This window comes from Geospiza fortis, unplaced genomic scaffold (genome assembly GCF_000277835.1).
Source record: "Geospiza fortis unplaced genomic scaffold, GeoFor_1.0 scaffold157, whole genome shotgun sequence".
Classification (NCBI taxonomy): Eukaryota; Metazoa; Chordata; class Aves; order Passeriformes; family Thraupidae; genus Geospiza; species Geospiza fortis.
The window spans coordinates 2,090,665-2,110,343 of NW_005054314.1; the positions used below are offsets into that span (position 1 = coordinate 2,090,665).

A 19,679-nucleotide genomic window follows, 5' to 3' on the forward strand; every position below is an offset into this window, starting at 1 on the left:
TGATGAAATTACACACACAATTGTAGCTACTTACTCGGTCATAGCAGAGAAGTGTTGAGAAATTGGGTGTTTTCTGCTGATGCACCAGTTCAACAAAGTGAGCACAGTAAACTGCATCAATTGCCGAAAAAATGCAGCGAGGAAATATACACAACTGTAAAAATTTGGTGATAGTCTCATTTTTGGTAGATTCTTCAAAAAACAAAAGTTGAGAGGGGAAAGAAGAAAAGAAAAAAAGTAAATTAATGGTTTATCATTCAACTGCTCTCTTCCCAAGAAGTTCAGTATGACAGATCCATCTCTGGTGGTTGATTTCAGACAGATCTTTGGCATTAATCAGAAAAAGTCAATAGAAGTGCAACTGCTTGAGGGTGGGGAAAGAATAGCAGAGTGGATGTAGCAAATGTTTATTTCTTATTGGCAAAATTCTTCTTTCACATAATGGGGCTAAAAACAGGTTCTGGGAAAGCTTCAGTAAACTTCTCAACCTGCTCAAATTCTGCACAGCAGCAAAGCAAACACCACCTGCTATTTCCCTAGAATACCTCCTTTCATCTTTCTACATAGGGCTGACTTTTAGTTTGGCCTCCTTCTAAACTGAAGAATATGGCGTCTCTAGAATCCATTAATAATCATTTTTCCAATTAATCAAACACATAGAGGAATTTAAAGAATAGCCTTCAATAAACCACCACCCCAATACACATACATTTCATGAAAGCTTCATTCTACCACTGAGTGAAAGACTGCACTGTATCAAGTTCAAGAGTTACCCATTTCTGTTTGACCAACCACAGGTTGGCAAACTCAAAGCATAACACATACCTAAACTGGTCCCATGGCAACAAGGGGCATAAAACCAAGCTGAGAGGAATGTACAGCATGAAGGCAAGGTCAGAGGGAAGTACAGAACTAAAGACTGCAAGTGGATGCCTTCAAAGGAAGAAGAGTCATGATCCTCACAAGGGCCACTGGTGATTTTGCACAGGCCACAAATCATAATAGCCAGGGTTTACTTGCTTCAGTTTTGCAATGCTCATGGAATAAAGCTTGCTCAAGAAAGGACTGTTAAAACTTGATGTTGACTTTGTTTAATTTTAGTATCTACCCCTCAAAGATTATAACAAACATTTGGTTCCTAAAAAAAAGAAAAAATCTATCAAGGAAACACAGTTCATAGGACAATCAAGTGTGTGTTGCTTCAAAAGTGTACAAACAAAACAAGGCAACAGCCAGTCAGAAGAGGTGATCTCCAATTGCTAAAGCTACCAGGTTACTCTGCCAAAAATTAATCTGTTCTCAAAGGTACAAACATTCTATCAAAAGTTTGTGGACAGGAGTCCAGTCTTAAATAAATTAAATGTCAATAATTTAAAAAATAATAATGAACCCCACCAATACAGTGGATGTGCTATTCTAGTTCCTCATGTAGTGCAATTACAGATTATTTATTTTAATGGGCAAACTGCTGAAATAGTAAGCTTGCCTCTGGATTCAATGCTGAGAAACTTCCTTCAGCTGAAGCCCAAGCACAAGGGCCAACAATAAGTTATTCCCAGTATCCCACATAAAGTTATGTGTATACCTATGTAAATTATTTTCTACAAACTTCTGGGTGCTTCTTTAAGCAGATAAATTTACCAAGTCACCTCTAGACCAAGTTTTAATCAGGCAGTAACTTTTCAACCAGTAATTTCTTGTAGTTCATTTGCTACAGTACATTAAATACTTATAGGGAACAGTGTTTCTTCATTAAACCAGTTGGATGGATCTTACATGAGTTGGACAACAAAACTCTTTTCCACTGGATTATGCTAGGCTTCTTGGGACAGACGAACTACTACTTCCAGTTACAAACTCAAAGTTCATCCAGAGAAGAAAACTGACCAGAGAAAAACATTTCAGATTAACCATACCAGCAGAGTTCACAAGCAACATGAAACATTACAGATGTTTTGTAGGAGAAAAGACTTGATTCTGCTTGCTGCATATCTGCTCTATGAAACATGTGCATGCTGTTTCACTGCATGGGGCTGTTAGGCTGGCACAGCACTTATCTTGTCATTGGAACAGGGTTCATGCCACCACCCAAACCCTGGCATGTTGCTCCTAATCACAGGACTCAAACAAAGTAAGTTAACTCAAACAAATCACTGAGTCTTTATATGCCTATTTTTTGTCCTGTAGCAATTAAACTAATTTAGCAGTATTCTAACTGCAGTCAGCAAGTACAAGCCAGCTTGCAATTACAAGTTTCCACTGAATTAATCTCAGTCAATCTCTAACTTATTTTCTAAATCAGGGCAAAATTTAAAAGGTCTTGACATCACAAGAAAAAAAAACTTCTCTATGAAAACCAACTACCCAGCATTTGCAAAGACACATTACATTCTAACTAAAATTATACCTCGCTATAACAGACCCCAATGTAGAAAAAATCAAATTTTCAAATAAACATTAAGAGTATTAATGCAAGGAAGTTCTGACAACTACAAAAACATTCACAGCATTTCCCTTAGAGACACTTACTTGCCAGAAGCCAGTTATCTTTCTCTAGTTTCAATCTCTGTAGAACCCTCTGCACATGCTCCAACTGCTTCTTCTCCTCTTCAAGGAGCTTATCCTGCAGAGCTGTGCAACGTTCTTTTTCTTTTTTCTTCTTATTTGGAGGCTATAAAATATCAGCATTACACATTTAGTATTATACCTAAACTTGCTATAGACAGAGCAATAAGTTCCTGGTAATACTAAAGAATATTTGAGAAACTTTTCACTCAAAAAGGTTCTGCTCTAATAATCAATTGATTTTATGAACACTGGGTAGAGTTAAGACAAGAATGAACAGACAAACCATAGACAGAGGTGTCTGAAAGAGATACTGCTTTCTGAAACTGATTTTCCAGTAATTTTCACTTAGTGGAATCACTAGTACTTTTAACATGGGAATTATGAAGGTAAGTCAATCCAAATTATGTTAATGTGGCAAATCAGAATGGATGAACCAGCTGACAAAACTTCCCAGATCTAAACAAGCTTAACATAATACTTCATGAAAAGAAACTCTTTCAAGGCTAGAAAGTTTAAATTGGATCACAAGATTATATCAACATACCATTTCCTGATTGTCATCTATGGCTTTCATCTGGACTTTAAGTTTATTGACTTCTCTGTCATAGCTGCTGTGTGGCACAGCAAGGTCATACATTGTTAAAGACCAGAATGTAGCATAAAACTGAGGGCTGATGTCATCCCAGACTTTAGGGAGGTGCAGAGAAATCACAGCTTCATGAACAGGAGCCATCACCAACTCACATGATGTAATGTATTTGTGAACTTTGTGTTGCTGTTTATTTCCCTTCTCAGCTTTTTTTAGTTCATCATACTTTGACTGTGGATAAAAAAATAAATAAAAAACTGTAATCTGTATATACAAAAATTAAACTTAATAATATCATTTAACTTTTCTCTAAAACTTTTCTATACAACATTTACTTGTGAAATGTCAGTACATAAAGCACTGAAGAACCTCATACAGAACTTTAGTCTTCATCTTCATTGGATGGATTTATCTTTCTTCACTGATGCTGCTACCTGTTGTTATAGTAACACATTATGCTACACCAAGTAAAAACTGCTCTCCATATTGAACTCTTTAGATGCAGGAACAAATTCATTTCTGACACTTCCTCGGACAGCACATCATTTGGCAGATGCAGCACTTTCCTCCACAGCAAAAATCCATCTAAAACACCTGCAGAAGAACTTACACCTTTGAGGGAAGAGGGAGGGAGAGAATTCCTACTGATAATCCAAAGAAGTGACTTCATCAGCTAAGACTCCTGTCAGTTGTGTGAAAGCTGACACATGGGGCACATTTCCTAATAAGATTAAGGACAACCTGTTCCAGCCCACAGCTTCTATTTCTAACTCTACTAACAAAACTTTGCAAGTTTTATTTAGCCAACAAACTTTATCTGGAACCTGCCACCTGTACTGGTAACAGGTAGCAGAGCAGCACTACGAGCAGACAAACGGAAGAGCTGTACTCACTGAAATGTGGTGTGCATACATGGGTCTTGAGAGGAAAAATGCAGCATCATGAGGTGTGTGAAACTCATTACAGAGAACATCAATAGAAGGCACTCGCTTAATATAATCCTCTGTGCTTAGATTGGATGCTAAAAACCCACCAAATTGTACCAGGGTATCATGGCACTACAAAGTAAAAAATACAAAAAGTTAGCAAACATTATTATTATGTTCAACAATTAAGTTACGGAGAGCTTCAAAGCTTGCCTTTTTTTCTTTTTTGTTTCTTGCAAAAAATGCTAACACCAAATAGTAGAGAAAAAAATTTCTCATCGGGGAGGAACAATAAAATAAAAAACCTCACCTAAAAACACCAGCAGAACTCAAGAGCATTCTATTCTACCAGAATGGAATGCAATTAGCTCCTACTGCCTAAGGCAGCGACAATTATTTTTTAAAAAGGAAGTTTCACTACCAAAGTAAGTTCAGAAAACACAATGGACACTTAAAAACTAAGAATTTAACTTTTTATGATAAAGGATGCTTTGCTCCTTTACTCAGGTCACTTGTCAATATAATATACTTTTAATACACCTATATATTTTAATAGAGCAACCCTGCAATTAGTTTTAAAAATCCTATGTATTTGTATTTATTGTACTAGACTCTCATATATAATTTTGTTACTTATGTGCTGAATCCTTACATATTGGGCTGATACAGTAGAAGTTAACAGAAAGAAGGGGATCTCATAAATACAGGTGTTTTCACTTGCCTGATCATAAAGTTTTCCCACCAGCTTCAGATGTTTTTCCCCTCCTTCTTGAAACACAACACCATTTCTCTGTTGAGCCATAAGCAGGCACAGTGGGAGGGCAAGATCATGGTCCAATAATGCATCTTTTAATCTCTGAGATGATTTCTTTGTATTCCTGATTTGGCCAAAGTATCCACCCTGCACAGGACAGAAAAAGTTACCCAAGCTGGAAAACAGTGCATCAGGAATGGAATCTGTGTGAGCTGACTGCAGAAATACTGATGAATTAACAGCAATAGAGTTTCCTGTCCAGCAGTAAAACTCCCTGGATCCTGTACTGCAATGTATGTATAGAAGAATCATCAACTAATCAGTCTTGCCTGCTTTAATCAGTTTTTGCTGCTCCCCCTGAGCAGGCCTGAGCCAGCAGGACTGCAGCACATCCGAGCTCAGTGTCTGCTGGAATTCACAGGTCTGCCATGTAACACTCTGTTGAATATGAGATGCTGTGATGCACAAGAACTACAGTTCACATCTACATTGCCTTGGCTGCCTATCTCAAGGCCTGTAAGCTCAAAAGAGGGGGCAGCTCTGATAAAGCACACACCTTTCTCAGCTGTGCTGCCAGAGTTCTTGAACCAGAGTCTTTAGAACCACCAACAAAAAGCAATAGTTATTATTAAATTTAGCACAAACATACCTCAGCTTTCAGCTGTTCTCCACCAGTCATGGCTTCCAACTGCTCCATGGTCATTTCTTCAGTAATTTCTATCCCCGCCATTTTCTGCACCACCTCTTTTAAAATAAGCAAATCAAAGCTGCAAAGAAAACAGAAAAGTGGAGTAAAAACAAGACAATTTGTTTAAGAACCAGAAGCTACAACATTCAATATATATTACAAAGCAGCACCACTATACATGTTAAACAACATTTTCATTCTTTTTTTCAAGAAGAAACTGGTATGTCAAGCACAAGGATTTCTTTATTGCAAGTAAAAAACCAGCACTTAAAAGCAATGCAGTCATTCAACAGCTGGATTTGAAGATGGTAGTGAATGTGGTGCTATTAAGCATCAGCAGATTAATCAAAGTTTATTGCTCCCTTTTGCTGCTTTCCATGTTTCAAACTGTATCTATACAGTTATTTCATAAGTATTTTATATTTTGTTAAGGGTTTGTACAATAGTACACAGCCTTAGAAATGCACTGGCAAAGTTAGTCTGGAGAGGTTACTTGGAAACATGGAAAACATGCTATTTTTATTTGAAATACAATATATAAAACACTCCAATAATTACCTTGCCCAGAGACAAGGTTCTACTTCCTGCTCTGAATTCCATAAGGACAATGACTTTTACTCAACAGAAGTATCCCAATCACACAAAGTAGGAATGTTTTCCAGTTAACTTCTGAAATTTGTGTGACTAACCTATAAAATCATTTACCCATGCCTTCCAAAACAAAGACTCATCTTTAAATAATTCATATGACTTATATTTTTGTTTGCTGTTCCAACCATAAGTATGTTTTCTGTCTAGGAACTGTGCAATAGCAGCATAAGCTCCAACACCTAAATACTGCAGTCCTATGAAACTGGCCATACCAGTAAATCCATTTCATTTTTATGATCCCAACTAGTACACTTTTTTTCACCAAAATACTTACAACTGTGATTTTGAGGAAAGACAATAAACATTACTTACCCTTCCTCTGTAGCTCAATGTGATTGCCATCAACAGAACAAAATGTAGGGACAGAGGAGCATATGAAATTGAATGTCTGCATTGCAGGGAAGGGGAAAAAACTACATTTCTCAACATAACTATCCTAAAATAACACGCTGTGTTATCACCATTGGTAAGGTGCCTTTCAGTAACCATATGGGGATTTCTAATAGAAAAAAGTTGATACTCACCTATGTGATAAAATTAAAATTAAATAAGTAAATGAAACAATAATACTAAGTGATGACAATGGAAAGACAAAAGGACAAGTCAAATTGGAAACTTTGTTTTGAGTTATGATTCACATTGACACACGAAGAAGCAATTCAACTACTACTAAATAAACTGAATAGAGTATTTAAATAATATTAAAATGTTAAGAGCCATCCCTGCAGAGAAGACATTATGAGAAAAGAAAAACAAACTATAACAGTCACACTGCTTTATATAATGGATACTTATTTTTTAAATAATGTACAATAATGTGTATGATGAAATAACACATTGGAAGGTTGTTTTCCCCTATCTGGTTAGCTGTTAAGAAAACTATTAAAATAAGTTAAAGATGAAAAATCAGTGCTTCAAGAATGTCACAGCTATACAATTAGAGGAAAAGCAATGTACTAAAGAGTGTATCATTCTTTCTGCTATTTAACCTTCCCAGTGCTCTGAATGGAGTTTACCACTACTAGAGCAACAACTACATCATGGTACAGTGCCTGTGTATCAGCAAACACCTAAATAACACTTGATATAAAGAGTTTATAAGGATCCATTGTGCAATACTTGCCTTTTGCCAGCTTTCAGCTGGTTGGCTACATACTGCAGGAGGCCTGCGAGTTCAATTGGGTATTTTCGGAAAACAGCACCACAAAAACTTGCCAGACCTAAAGTAAAGAGAAACAGCTATGACTGCACCTGTTTATTAAACAAACATTAGCAAACTGCATATGGCATCTTAGCAATACATGCATTTCTAGAATACAAAGGGGAAAAAAAATTCCTATTGATTAAACTTGACAGCTCTCCATTCTGCTTAAAATATTAGCCAGTAGGTGCAAGTGAAATATTGATCATAATGATCAATGGTTCAATAGATCATGGGGGAGGTGAAATAATTTAAACATTATTGTAATAAATAAAACAACAATACTAACTCTGCAGCCAGCTTGAGATTGTAGTGTCATCATGCTTCATTCTCTCCTTCTCAGGGTTTGCCAATGCTTCAATGATACAATCTTTAGTGGAGTTAAAGAGAGTATTCTTCCTCAACTTACAAACACAAAAGTTACAAGGACTTGCTTTTCTGGCATTTGTAATATATGAACACAATATATAAATACAGCAATCACTAACACAACTATGGTTTGAAAAAAAAACCCCATGAAATAGTAACCTCAAAGCAGTATTTACCTCACTATTTACAAGATCACTATGTCTTCAAGATTGAAAGTAGCAAAAACAAAGAATAATTTTCATAGTGTGAAAGAATAATAGAGAGGGTTCCATAATCCACTACAAGTGCAAAGGTATTTGTAAACTTCACTAAGATTTCCAGCAAAAAGCAGCAAGAAGAGAAAACAGGCAATATTTACTCACAGATTGAATCTGGCTACAATTGCAGCTTTACCAATTGGTGATGCAGTAATTTAAATCAAAGGATACATGCCAAGACATCATAGTTCAGGGAAGTGAGGTATTTCAGCGAATCAACAACCGGAGTTATCAAGTTATCATATTTTTGTATTTGTGATAAAATCTGCAAGTTACAACAGACATTCAATTACAACAGACATTCAGCTGAACAGGGACAGTATTCCTTATCTTCCACATAATAAGAGCATTTAAGAATACTTGTCTTCAAAACCTACAGAAAACATGCTTCAATTTTTCAAAGGTCCTAAACAACTATCAAAGTAAATAGGCAATCTCATTAATCTAGCTAGTATCTTAAAGATACCAGTGAAACATGTCTCTAACATGTAAAAACAATTCTGTATAATTTCTCTTTTCAATTATCAGCAAATAAAATAATGAAAACATTTTTTCCTAATATTTCTTAAAATCCTAAACCTTAGCAGCAGGATTTCCTGTTGCTACATACAGTAATAAAAAACTATTTAAAAAAAACCCCAAAACCATGAAGCTAGGTCATAAAAGACTACAAGTAAACTGCATTAATGAAGTTCTAGTATGCTCTCTTTGGTACATGACACAGATGTGTGTATACTGCAGCAGTAACTTCAAGTACAATCTAAAAATTGGTTAATCCATACACTTAGGTCACATTTGTGAATAAGGTGGAGGCCTATTAACACATTTTTACACCTTTCCAGCACTCTGTAACACTAAGCAATCTTAAAAATCCTTCCCAACTTCATAGGTTTATTTCAGACTTCAAAGCTTTAAGTTTTCTTCTAAATGGAAGACTGATCTTTCTCCACCCCACTCATAGACAGCTGTCAGAGCAACTTAGCCTTCATTTGCATTCTGCATAATGTGATCAGCAATCCCTGTACCTGAGATCCGCCTCTGCTATCTCAAATTAAATTTTTTCTGCAGTTGGTTATTCAATATATGTTTCCACATTTAATATGTCACTAAGTATTAAGTCATATTTAGTATCTTACTATGTGCACTATTAAAAAACTACTATATTTTAAAATTTGCATCAAAAGTAAAAAACAATGAAATTAGAACTGCAGGCCCCTTCCTGAACTTCAATTATCTGTGGTCAGGATGAAATAGCATTAAATATATGTAACTACATACATAATCAAATAAAATTGTAGGATTGCTGTGGCTGAGCTTCCCAATTTGTCTTCCAGAGGGTTTCACATTTTCCTTAGTTAAACGCCTGTAAAAGAGGACTTAAGTTTATTACAAAAGACAAGCTAGAAGAATATTAAAACAACAGGTCAGTTTCAGTGAAGAAGCATCTTTTTAAGTGTCAGAGACTAAATTCTCACTAGCAAATGTGTTTTCAAAACATCTCAGCACAGAAATGCTAATCCATTGAAAACTGGGTATTGAGAAATCCTCCAAGATGCAGAAAGTACAACCAGTCCAGCTGCCCCTCTGTTACTATGGACCATATTCTAGCTTCAACTTTGAACATTTTACTTTCCAAAGCCATCAGTGAAACCTGTAGCACGTACACCAAACTACCATGTGATGCTGTTAGTTGCTCCTGGAAATTTAACTTAGCCACAGATCAGTCATTTTTGTAGCATTCAGTTAATTGAAAAACAATATTTCTTTCTGTGTGTTACAGTTCCACAGCATTTCCTACTGAAGATCTGAGCTCAACCTGAAACCTGAAGTTGACAGTAAATTATACACATAGTTGTTGACCTTCAGCAGCTGAGAGTACTGTTCATGTACAACTGCAGTTGTTCATGTACTGGTTCACCTGCACAACTGAAATGCATTATACAGGGGAAGGGGGGAAAGGTTTATGGTGTATGCAGCAAGTCAGAAGGGAAACAAAACAGTTGTTCCTAGCTTTCACAGCCCTGAGTGCAAAGTCTTTTATCCAGAAACAATTACTGTCTTGCCTATATGGAAGGGTTCTGATCATCCACATTGTAACACTACACCATTTGGTTTTGGCAAATGGAGAACCTAATTCCCTGATGGTGACATCAAGTGTGAGGTAAACCTGGAATTGCTGTGAGCCTACTAGAGGGTGAGAATAAATCATTCTGTTCAACTCACTGCCATACATTCAAATCTACAGAGAACATGACAAGATTCTTGAGACTCTTTGGAGGAGAGCCTCCACATCGAGAGGAAATATATAGCACTTGTACATTTCATAAGCAAAGCAATTTATCAAAAACCTTACCCATGGAAAAGGTTTTATGTCATTTAATGGGACATTTTTCAGAGATTATATACCCTTATTGGTGACAAATTTGTCTGTGTTCTTGCTTATTTGATGGTTTTTAACCACAATACATTAAATGCTTTATGAACAAGGACTATCTGGGAAATTACTAAGTCATTAGACAGGGAATGTATTTGTCGAGTTTTTTTCCTCCAGCTGGTGATATGCAATAGACTGTACTACAGTCCATAATTATTTATGGGAATTGACTACTTACTTCATGATGTATTTGGCTCGATCTATGGTTTGGGCTTTAACTTTCACAAGCAGTGGGTGACTGTTGTATGTTTCATTCTTCCATTGCCCATAGAGGCGGTACCTGGAAAAGTTACACAGCAAAAGGAATTTCAGAACTGACAATTCAGCAGCACATTCCAAAGGATGGAAACAAATCATTCTACTCACCGGTACTGGTATGGAAAGGTTTTGAACATTCCCCATAATTCCTCAGACATGCATGCATTGCAGTCCATCAAGGAAAGAGATGGAAGCAAGACTTGATCAGTAATACTCAACAAACAGCTGAACAGTGTTTCCTGGGATAAAGACAAAACCCAAAGTAACTATCAGGAAGTGCCCCAGAAGCAGGGTTATACATGCAGTGTGCAGATGCACAAATAGAAAATTTGATATAAAAAACAAGTACACCACAAGATTAAGATTTCCATAACAAAAATCTAAATAGGACCTAGAAATATCTCCCATCATAAATCATTCAGTAAATAATTTACGGACTACAGACACTGTCAATATTTTATCTGCCTATATAAGATACTAGAACAAAGCTGCTGAATTCTTGAGCAGGTTGCACTCATTTTTGAATCAAACAAACCATTAAAAATGGATATTGTGTGGACTCGCATGAAGTGCAACACAGGAAAAAATTAATTTTGGCAACTGCCTTCAATGTATTAAGGTATTTCCCATCTTTACTTCTATTTTCAAAATTCCAGATAAAAACCGAAAGCGTTATACATGTTCACAAGACATACCTCCAATTTCTATGTTTTCAGTATTCTATCCTTATCCTTTCTTAAACATTTCTCTTTTCCACTGAGCTATTTTAGAATAACTATAGCAGCAATGAAAAACAACCAAAACAAAACACAAAACCCAGAAGGGATTTTCTCTGTGATGATTCACAAAATCAGGACAAGTGAGAAAGAGGAAAAAGTAGCAATGAAAACTGCAGAAAGTTCATATTAAAAACCCACTTACTGATTTAAAAAAAAACAAACTCTTGTTTTTGCAAGTTGGATTTCTACTGAACACTTAGATTTCATTGTGAACCATCTTGATAATAAATTAGAAAATTCTGAAGTAAATAAATTAAGCAATTAAAGAAAAAATCATTGTACCAATAAACATCTCTCCTGCTTCCAATTTATCTTTTCTCTACGCTTTTCCCCACCATGAAGTGTATTTATAGAATAAATAGCTCGAGGACTTCCAGTTGATTCCAAGCAAATAAGAAATAAAATGCACATTTGGTCACCATTACAATCTTGCATAAAAACACCTTCCTCCAAAACTCACCATTTTCTCTTTATCTTCCTGCTTGCTTCCATCAGACTGAAACTATAACAGAGACAACCATGTTAACTGTAGCACAGTTAATGTAACAGTTACAGTTTCAGAAAAGAGCTATCTCAGCAAAAGCATAAACCTGAAGGGCCAAGCATCTCTTAAATGTTTAATTTGCCATATCTGTCAGCATGAAAGTATTTTTAAATAGAAATTCAAATGCATGGATGAAACACATTCCTTACATATAGAGGGGCTTCGTACAATTTTGTCCAAAAAGAAATAATAGCTAGAGCTACAAGGAAACTTGCTATTACATGTGAAATACTGAATTTTCTTAGTGGAGAGGAAAAACTGCCTAAGCATTCACCTTCTACCTACAAAATCTGAGGACTTCCAATGCAGTTACCAACAGCCACAGATTATTTCCCCCATCTTCCTCTCTAACACCCTCTTAAGCTTTTAGTCTTCGTTATTAAATTACTTTTTCTCTCTGCTTGCTCCACTCACCATGAAAAGCATATTAAGCTATCACACCAGTAAGCGCACAATTATTTTAAAGGTACACTTTAGCATGAAAGCTGCAGTGCAGTGTTAGTAGTCTAACTTTTTAACTACTAGATGGGTTAACTTAGAGCCAAATTACCTTCAGTTACAAGTACTTCTACTGTGTGTTAAATGTAGTTTCACAACTAGAACATGCTGATGGCAACAATGCATTAAAAATAACTTTCCCTATGTTACCTTAACCACTCTGTCACTGATGAATTTCTTCACAGTTCCAACCTAGAGCAAATAGCTAAAATGTTGCTCATTCTTGTCAGACATACATTAAACTGTCATTTAAAGTATATTTACAGTAAATCTGCACCAGAGATTCTTAAAACCATGTAATCTCCATTCCAGTGTACATATCCTCAGAAACAGGGCTTTCTCACAAACCTTCAATATTTCAATTACAAAGTAGTCCTAATAGTCTGCTGACAGCAATAAAATGCATTAGTCCCTTAAAATTATAATTTCCCACTTAACTGCACTGTCAGTGCAAAACAGCTATCACTGAAGTGTTATCAGACTTCTCAATGGCCAGCAAGAAATGAGCATGCTGTGAAATCAGAGTATTTACCACTGGGAAATCTTACCATTCTGGATGAGAAGATGCCAAGAAATTATACAGAAATATGGAAGTAGGGAAATAGTTGAAGCTTCCTTGATTTTATTACAAAGACTACACAGAGCCCAAAGTTATTGTAGGTCTCTAACCCTATCACTGCATCTTGGAACCTAGAATAAATTCTCTTGACAAAATCTGCTATTTTGAACAAAAAGATCTTCAATCCCAAGAATTATCTGTGTTCTTAGCTCTGCATCATCAGGTACAGCTGGACATGACAGCCTCCCCTCAGGTGGCATATAAATTATGAGTATTCCAGTATTTGTTAGTTGCAGTCGAAATAAAAATATTTTTAAGAAAAAAAAGTTATAAAATGGAAAACTTCCCCTCCAGTACCACTTAGATCAATCAACCTCCCCAATTTTCTGTCATAAGTTAAAATAAAATGCTGGGCAACAAAAGCCATGGTTATTAAGTTTTGAGGAGGTGGACTGGTTGTTCACTGATAATAATAGCAATTTTTAAATTATTTATTCCAAAGTTTCTTTGAGCTGCTGTTTAAAAAAAAAATTAAACCCCCTATTGCTGACTTGAGAATAAGCCAGAAACTGCCAGGTAAACAGCAAACTGCCAGAAAAGCAGCAGAAGAACTCATTAGCCTCAATCTGAACTACATTTTGAGGGAGTACAGAATATAAATTCAACTTTCAGCCTTCTGAAACAGGTTATACTGCCAATCCTTCAATAGACACATGGTCAAAAGACAGTAACCCATCTCAAGAGATCAGTTAATTTCTGAAGTTGGCGACTTGAAGTGATTTCCACATTGAACTCATCCTTAGCAGCACCTAAAGATTTGTCACTGACACAAGATCAATACCAGCAGCATTTTAACTAGGCAGAACAGGGGGGAAAAAAAAAGAAGTAAAAGGATTCAACATCCCGTTTCCCATGTAACCTAACTTGGGAACTCCAGCTAGCTTCCTTAGCTGGAACAGAAAGCTGAAATTATTTGTACTGCATGTGTATTAAGTTATCAATCCTAGCCGACTACATTGTTGCTGTAATAATGTAGAACAACTTCCAGACAGTCAGTACCATATGTCTGTTGGGTTTTTTAATTATACACACACAGATAGTATCTTAAAAAATGAATACCATAAGAGGAAAATAGGTATCACTAAACATCAGTGGTTACGAACCTAAAGTGCCTTAAGTTGTTGATAAAGATGTTTATAGATAATAAAATTGATCAAAAATTAAAATAAGATTCTCCAAGTTTGTCCTTAGTCAAGATCTTCTGTTTCAGGATTTGAATATCACACAATTAGCAAGACAAGCATTTTTTGACACCAGAGTAACTGGTATTTTTCATGTTTTGACCAGCTGTTGTGTCATACCAACCTCTTTCATAAATGCTTTTCCAAGGCGCACCACTTTTGCAAATAAAATGGGATCGTGGGACAGATGAGGACCGAGGTAACAAAGCATGTTGAACACTTCCTTTCTCAATTCCTCAAAGCTCTCTGCTTGTTTTGGTGCTCTCTTGTTTGGCAAAGCGGAAATTGGTGACCCTTTAGCTCCTTTAGGTACACCAACTCTGAAAAATAAAATATGCAGCAATCCACATGAAATAGAAAACTTTAGAAATGTATTTATAATTCAGCTTATCAGTGAATTCATGCTGTAAAGAAATTGTTTTTCCTGTGTGTAGCAGCAGCATTGTGGCTGTCCCCTTACCTGCGGTACAGAGGCTCAATGGTCACGTGGACGAGCTGGCAAAGCGCGACGGCGATCGGCTTGTGCGAAGTAGAGTAAAACGGAGGCATCTGATCCATAATGCTTTGTGCATGGTGCCAATCACCAATTTTTAATAAGGCTTCCAATAAGCCAAGTTTTTGATTATCAGGAGGCTGCAAGATAATAAAGAAAAAGTGTGTTCATAAAGTCTCCTTAATACTTCTCCTTAAGCAGCTGCAATCCACAGCTAGAGAAAAAAGCCTTGTAAATCAACTGTGTAATAAAAACATATGCAAAATAAAATTTAGCTAGACATTTCGACAGTAAGAAAACCTCAAAAGAAGTTCTAAACCAATCCATGTAGAATTTAACACCTGGATCAAAGAAAAAGTTAAAAATAAATCAGAAATTTATGAAGTTGTCTGATGTATGTCTGATTACATATTTTTTCAAACTGTCACAATCTATTGCAGTTTATTTCCTTACAGGACATTTTAAGAACAATGCAAGCACTTGAGAATCCTTTATGCTGTGTGCTGTTCTGGGTTTAAAAGCACAAACTTCTGCAAAAGCAGATTAGAATAAAAAAAAAGCTAAGCCACACTCAAAGCCTTTCTCCATCCTAGTGTGCCTGTACAGTAAGTGTCACATTAGCACCTATTCTAGGAGACTCTAGACTTAAGTGCAAGTCTACACAAAGTTTTTCCAAAATTCCCTTTGCGAAAAAGGAATAAGAGGAAACAGGACACTAAAATTAAGGTCATGCCTTGAAGCACTTTTCCAGGGGCATGGTATTGATATATTTTATTGTTATAAATTGGTTTTCCCTGGCCCCCAAGGTAAAAGTCTATTTGTAAGTGATCAACAGTAAGGAAAACTAGCTGTAAGTAACTACAAGCCCAAGGTGATGTTTACACCCAGGGAAGGAAGATTACAAGTCTAAGACAAAATATTTTTATTTTTATTATTTTAAAGCAAAATTTAATTTTACTTAAACCACACAAGCAAAGAAGGCAGACTGACAAGAACAATAATTACTTACAAAACAGACATTCCTTTGCTTCTACAGTTTGCATGGTTTTAGTGGTTTTTTTTTCCTTTTTAAAACTTTAACACTGGCAAATATTTTTCTGATAGTTTTGAAAATAGAAAACAGCATAGCACATGGTAACATGCACAGGAAAGCCCCACAGCAAAGCCAAGTCAGGTCTCTATTCAGGCTGAACTTATGGAGCTCACATGCTGCTTGACTTCTGGGTAAGCAAGTTCTGACATGAGCTCTCCAAAAGCCAAGACACATCTGGCACAGAGGGGTCAGTCAGGAACTGCTGTCAAACCCATTCCTGCTGCCCAGACTCTGACCTGTCTGCATGTCCTATCACACAGTTATGGCAAATGCACCTTAAAAGGCAAAAGCAGGCAGCACATTTGTCAAGACTAAATTATTCATATTGGAGTCATTAGATGATAATGAATTTTAACCACACAGAATAAGCACGTTGTGGATCTAAAAAAGAGTCAGGTCAATACTTCTTAAACACTGCTTTCCTTATGCAGGCATTTATTCCATGATATTGTATCAAAAATAGTACATTAAGTCATGTGCTGGATACAATGTGCCTAAACTTAGGCTGACACCTTTCACATGTAGTTACTCCCCTAACTTCTATGAAGCACACAGCAAAAGCACATACAGAAATACTTCTAATACAGAAAAAGCTTTTTAAGAAACAGCAGGCATTGCATAACAGTGTGTGCATTCACAGAAATTGGTTTCTGTTAAGTACAGCTCTTAATTTTCCTACCACATAGGCATAGACTTTGTCATTTTAATCCTTCAGAAAAATGCTGCAGTTTCTGCTAAAGCTTAAAATTCCCTAGTTCTTAATTCTAAAGCTTAGTCATGAAAGCTGTCTTAATTCCTCTGACATTACTTGTAATGCAATTCCTCTGACATTACTTGCTACACTCCCCATGTCCCATCAAGAGTTTATTTTTCTGTCAGAAGAGGGTGACAAGCACACTTCAGAAAATTCTGGGCAGCCCCATCTGAAAGCAGAGAAGGTGGGCCAAAGCCATGTGGTGTAAGCAAAAGGGAAGGGATCAGAAATTTAAAGCGAGTGAAAGAAACAGGCAGCAACTGTATCAGGTGCCTGAGGGAGGAAAATGGAATTAGATTTTTCAAGTCAGGAAAGAAAAATGAAAGGAGAAAGGAAGGTCAGAGATTAACAGAATCAAGGTGGTGTAGAAGTAGGAAGTGGTAGACAAACCAAATTGATAAGGAATACAGCAGGATACAGAAATTCAAGAACAGAAACCACCAAGACTGATGGATCCCTCCCCTCACTCCAGCATGCAACTTAAAAATGCATATATCAAGCATTTATTTTTCTTTTTTACATTTTAAAGGTGCTTAAGAAGTACTTAAGTACTCAAATGAAGATGATAACAGAATAGCCTCTAAGAGATCAAATAACTTTGTTTCTTAAATAAGGCTCGGACACACTACATCAAATTAGACCTAGGACAACATAAATCTGACTTAGTAGGAACTTAAATGAAGACTAAAATTTACACATATGGAGATACAGGCTTAAAAGAAAGCACAGTGAGCAGTTATAAGTAGAAATCCTCAGTCATAAGCTTTTTCTACAATGCAGAATTATTATACCAACACTTCTTAGTCTGGCAATTCTTTATGTCCCAATTCTTGACTGAGAGAACTAACATCCTTATTTTTATGAAATCAACTAGGATTATACTATCATGAATCCTAGAAGTGCAGCTGTTAAAGGCTGTGAAGTGAATAAATGCTGGGGCATACTTAGTGGAGCCAATACAACAAAAAGGGAAGAAAGAGATCAATTAGCCATAGAACCAAGAATATTTTATGTACAGAAATCCAGAACAAACCCCAAACCATGCATTTTTGCACATTCAATATAACAGAAGTGTGGTTGGAAGACTAATACAAGCCATCCAAGAAGCATGTAACTGCTTTTTAAATAAATATGTTTCTAAAACAATTGTTTTATGTAATTCAAATAACTGAAAAGAAAGTTACTCAGTCACCTTTTCCGTTTTCTCCTCCTCTTTTTCCTTTTCTTTCTCCTTTTCCTCGGTCTTTTCAGATGATAAGATGACCATGGTAAGTTTTCTGACAATTTGTTTAGCTTCCACTATCTCTCGCTTGTGTTCCTCAATGATGGCATTATCCCCTGGTAGAAGCTGAAGAAACAGAATATTATATCTCAAAACTGAAGTGACCAACTCCTGCTGTGGATCACCTGAGCTTGGAGAAGAACTTTGGCCTTTCTTGTTACTAATCTGACAGTGTTTCAGGGTACCAGTTTCTCTTCCTTGCTGCCATCATCCCAAACTGGGAATTACACTAATAGCAGACCATTCTGAAATCAAGGACTTATGAGAAATAATACCACTCTACTTCTTCACAACCATTTGTTGTTTGAGACCCCCCTGCCCTCCAGTTTACCATCCAGCTATAGCTTTATGGTGACAATTACACACAATTCATGATAACATTGACACAACTCGGTGCCTTTAATCCAAGTGAATATTCAAAATATTGCTCATCTAAAGGGAAGAAAAATTTAATCAGCAAGGAAAACCAGGTAACCTACTTAGCAACACACTCTCATTACACCTTTATTTTAAAGAAATAACATTTAAAGCTTACCTAATTTTTATTTATGAGCAATGTGGATTAAACACATGTTATATATGTTCTTTAAAAACCATCTTAGATAAAGTACCTAGTATGTAAAAAACCTCAGCACAGTCTTGTCCTTAACAATAATCAGGGTGAGGAATATAAACCTACACTCAGTGATTAAAAGGTCAAGTTGTGAGACAAAAGAAAAACTCCTTTTCTGACAAAGACAAACTTCAATTTAGCTCCTGAAACCAAAATGACACTTTCCCTGCAAGTAAGTAATCAACTTACTGCAGAGTCATGACCTCTTTGATGCACTCATATTTTCTTCTAACAGTTTTAACCAGAGCAGACTTTTATTGGTTTTTCTTTGCCCAAGCTGATCATTGAAGGAGGAAAGAATTCCTCCATTTCACAGAAATTTGGGGAAGAACAAATCCCACTTGGAGAGGTAAAAGGTTGAAGGAGCTGCATTTTTCTCATTTGAAAACACAGGAAAACTACTAAGCTTCACCAAGAAGCAGCTAGTGTGGAATTTCAGTGGGTAAATTCTATCTTTAGGATGCCACACATTCTATATGGCTGTGGGTATACACACACTAATTGAGAACAGTTTTTATAGCCTTGGAAGGGCAGGGAGGGCAGAGGTGGGGAGAACATTCTAAATGAGAGTGATAATCCTGGCAGTGCTCTCCTATGGGAGCCACACAATGAACACCCCTCCAGACACAACACCTACATGCTAATTATTTGATAGAAACTTTCATAGCAAGTTAAATTAAGCCTGAACTGAAAAGATATTTTAAAAAATACACCATCTCAAACATGCAGAGACAGAGACTGGCAGAGAGATCCTGGAATGAGACTGAGAATCACCACCATGCAGGTGAACAGTGCAAATGACTGCAGGGACCCTCGAGCCTGAGACTGCAATAAAACATGCCCATACCTGCACAAGTCTGAGCTGAGATTGCACAGGCAACTGTAACCCCAAGTCTGAGCATGTTTTGTAAGCTTACAAACATTCTCTTAAAAACAAGCTTTATCACCACACATTCCTCACTCCACACTAATTATCTGAGACATGCACTCCCACTCTTGCTCCACCCAACATATTTTCAGCCAAAATACTCCTATGAAGCCAGGGACAGTTATTGGCAACTCAATATTGATCAGATTGTGACTAAGGCTAGGAAATGCCACACAAATTCATGGCAGGACAACATTCCA

The 19,679-nt window shown here is 36.4% G+C and overlaps 1 protein-coding gene across 2 annotated transcripts in view; it reads right to left on the minus strand.

The window, feature by feature from the left end:
- Positions 1-19,679, minus strand: part of THOC2 (THO complex 2) — a 43,667-nt gene that overhangs the window by 15,106 nt on the left and 8,882 nt on the right. For both annotated transcript variants that reach the window (XM_014306568.1, XM_031056129.1), the window contains exons 9-24: positions 17,849-18,004; positions 14,777-14,949; positions 14,441-14,636; positions 11,935-11,976; positions 10,804-10,934; positions 10,616-10,717; positions 9,282-9,366; positions 8,175-8,268; positions 7,667-7,747; positions 7,300-7,396; positions 5,487-5,604; positions 4,805-4,984; positions 4,051-4,215; positions 3,113-3,388; positions 2,530-2,671; positions 35-192 (exon numbers count right to left, since the gene is read on the minus strand). In XM_014306568.1, the coding sequence (XP_014162043.1) occupies positions 35-192; positions 2,530-2,671; positions 3,113-3,388; positions 4,051-4,215; positions 4,805-4,984; positions 5,487-5,604; positions 7,300-7,396; positions 7,667-7,747; positions 8,175-8,268; positions 9,282-9,366; positions 10,616-10,717; positions 10,804-10,934; positions 11,935-11,976; positions 14,441-14,636; positions 14,777-14,949; positions 17,849-18,004 (2,196 nt within the window). The remainder of the gene's footprint in view (positions 1-34; positions 193-2,529; positions 2,672-3,112; positions 3,389-4,050; positions 4,216-4,804; positions 4,985-5,486; positions 5,605-7,299; positions 7,397-7,666; positions 7,748-8,174; positions 8,269-9,281; positions 9,367-10,615; positions 10,718-10,803; positions 10,935-11,934; positions 11,977-14,440; positions 14,637-14,776; positions 14,950-17,848; positions 18,005-19,679) is intronic.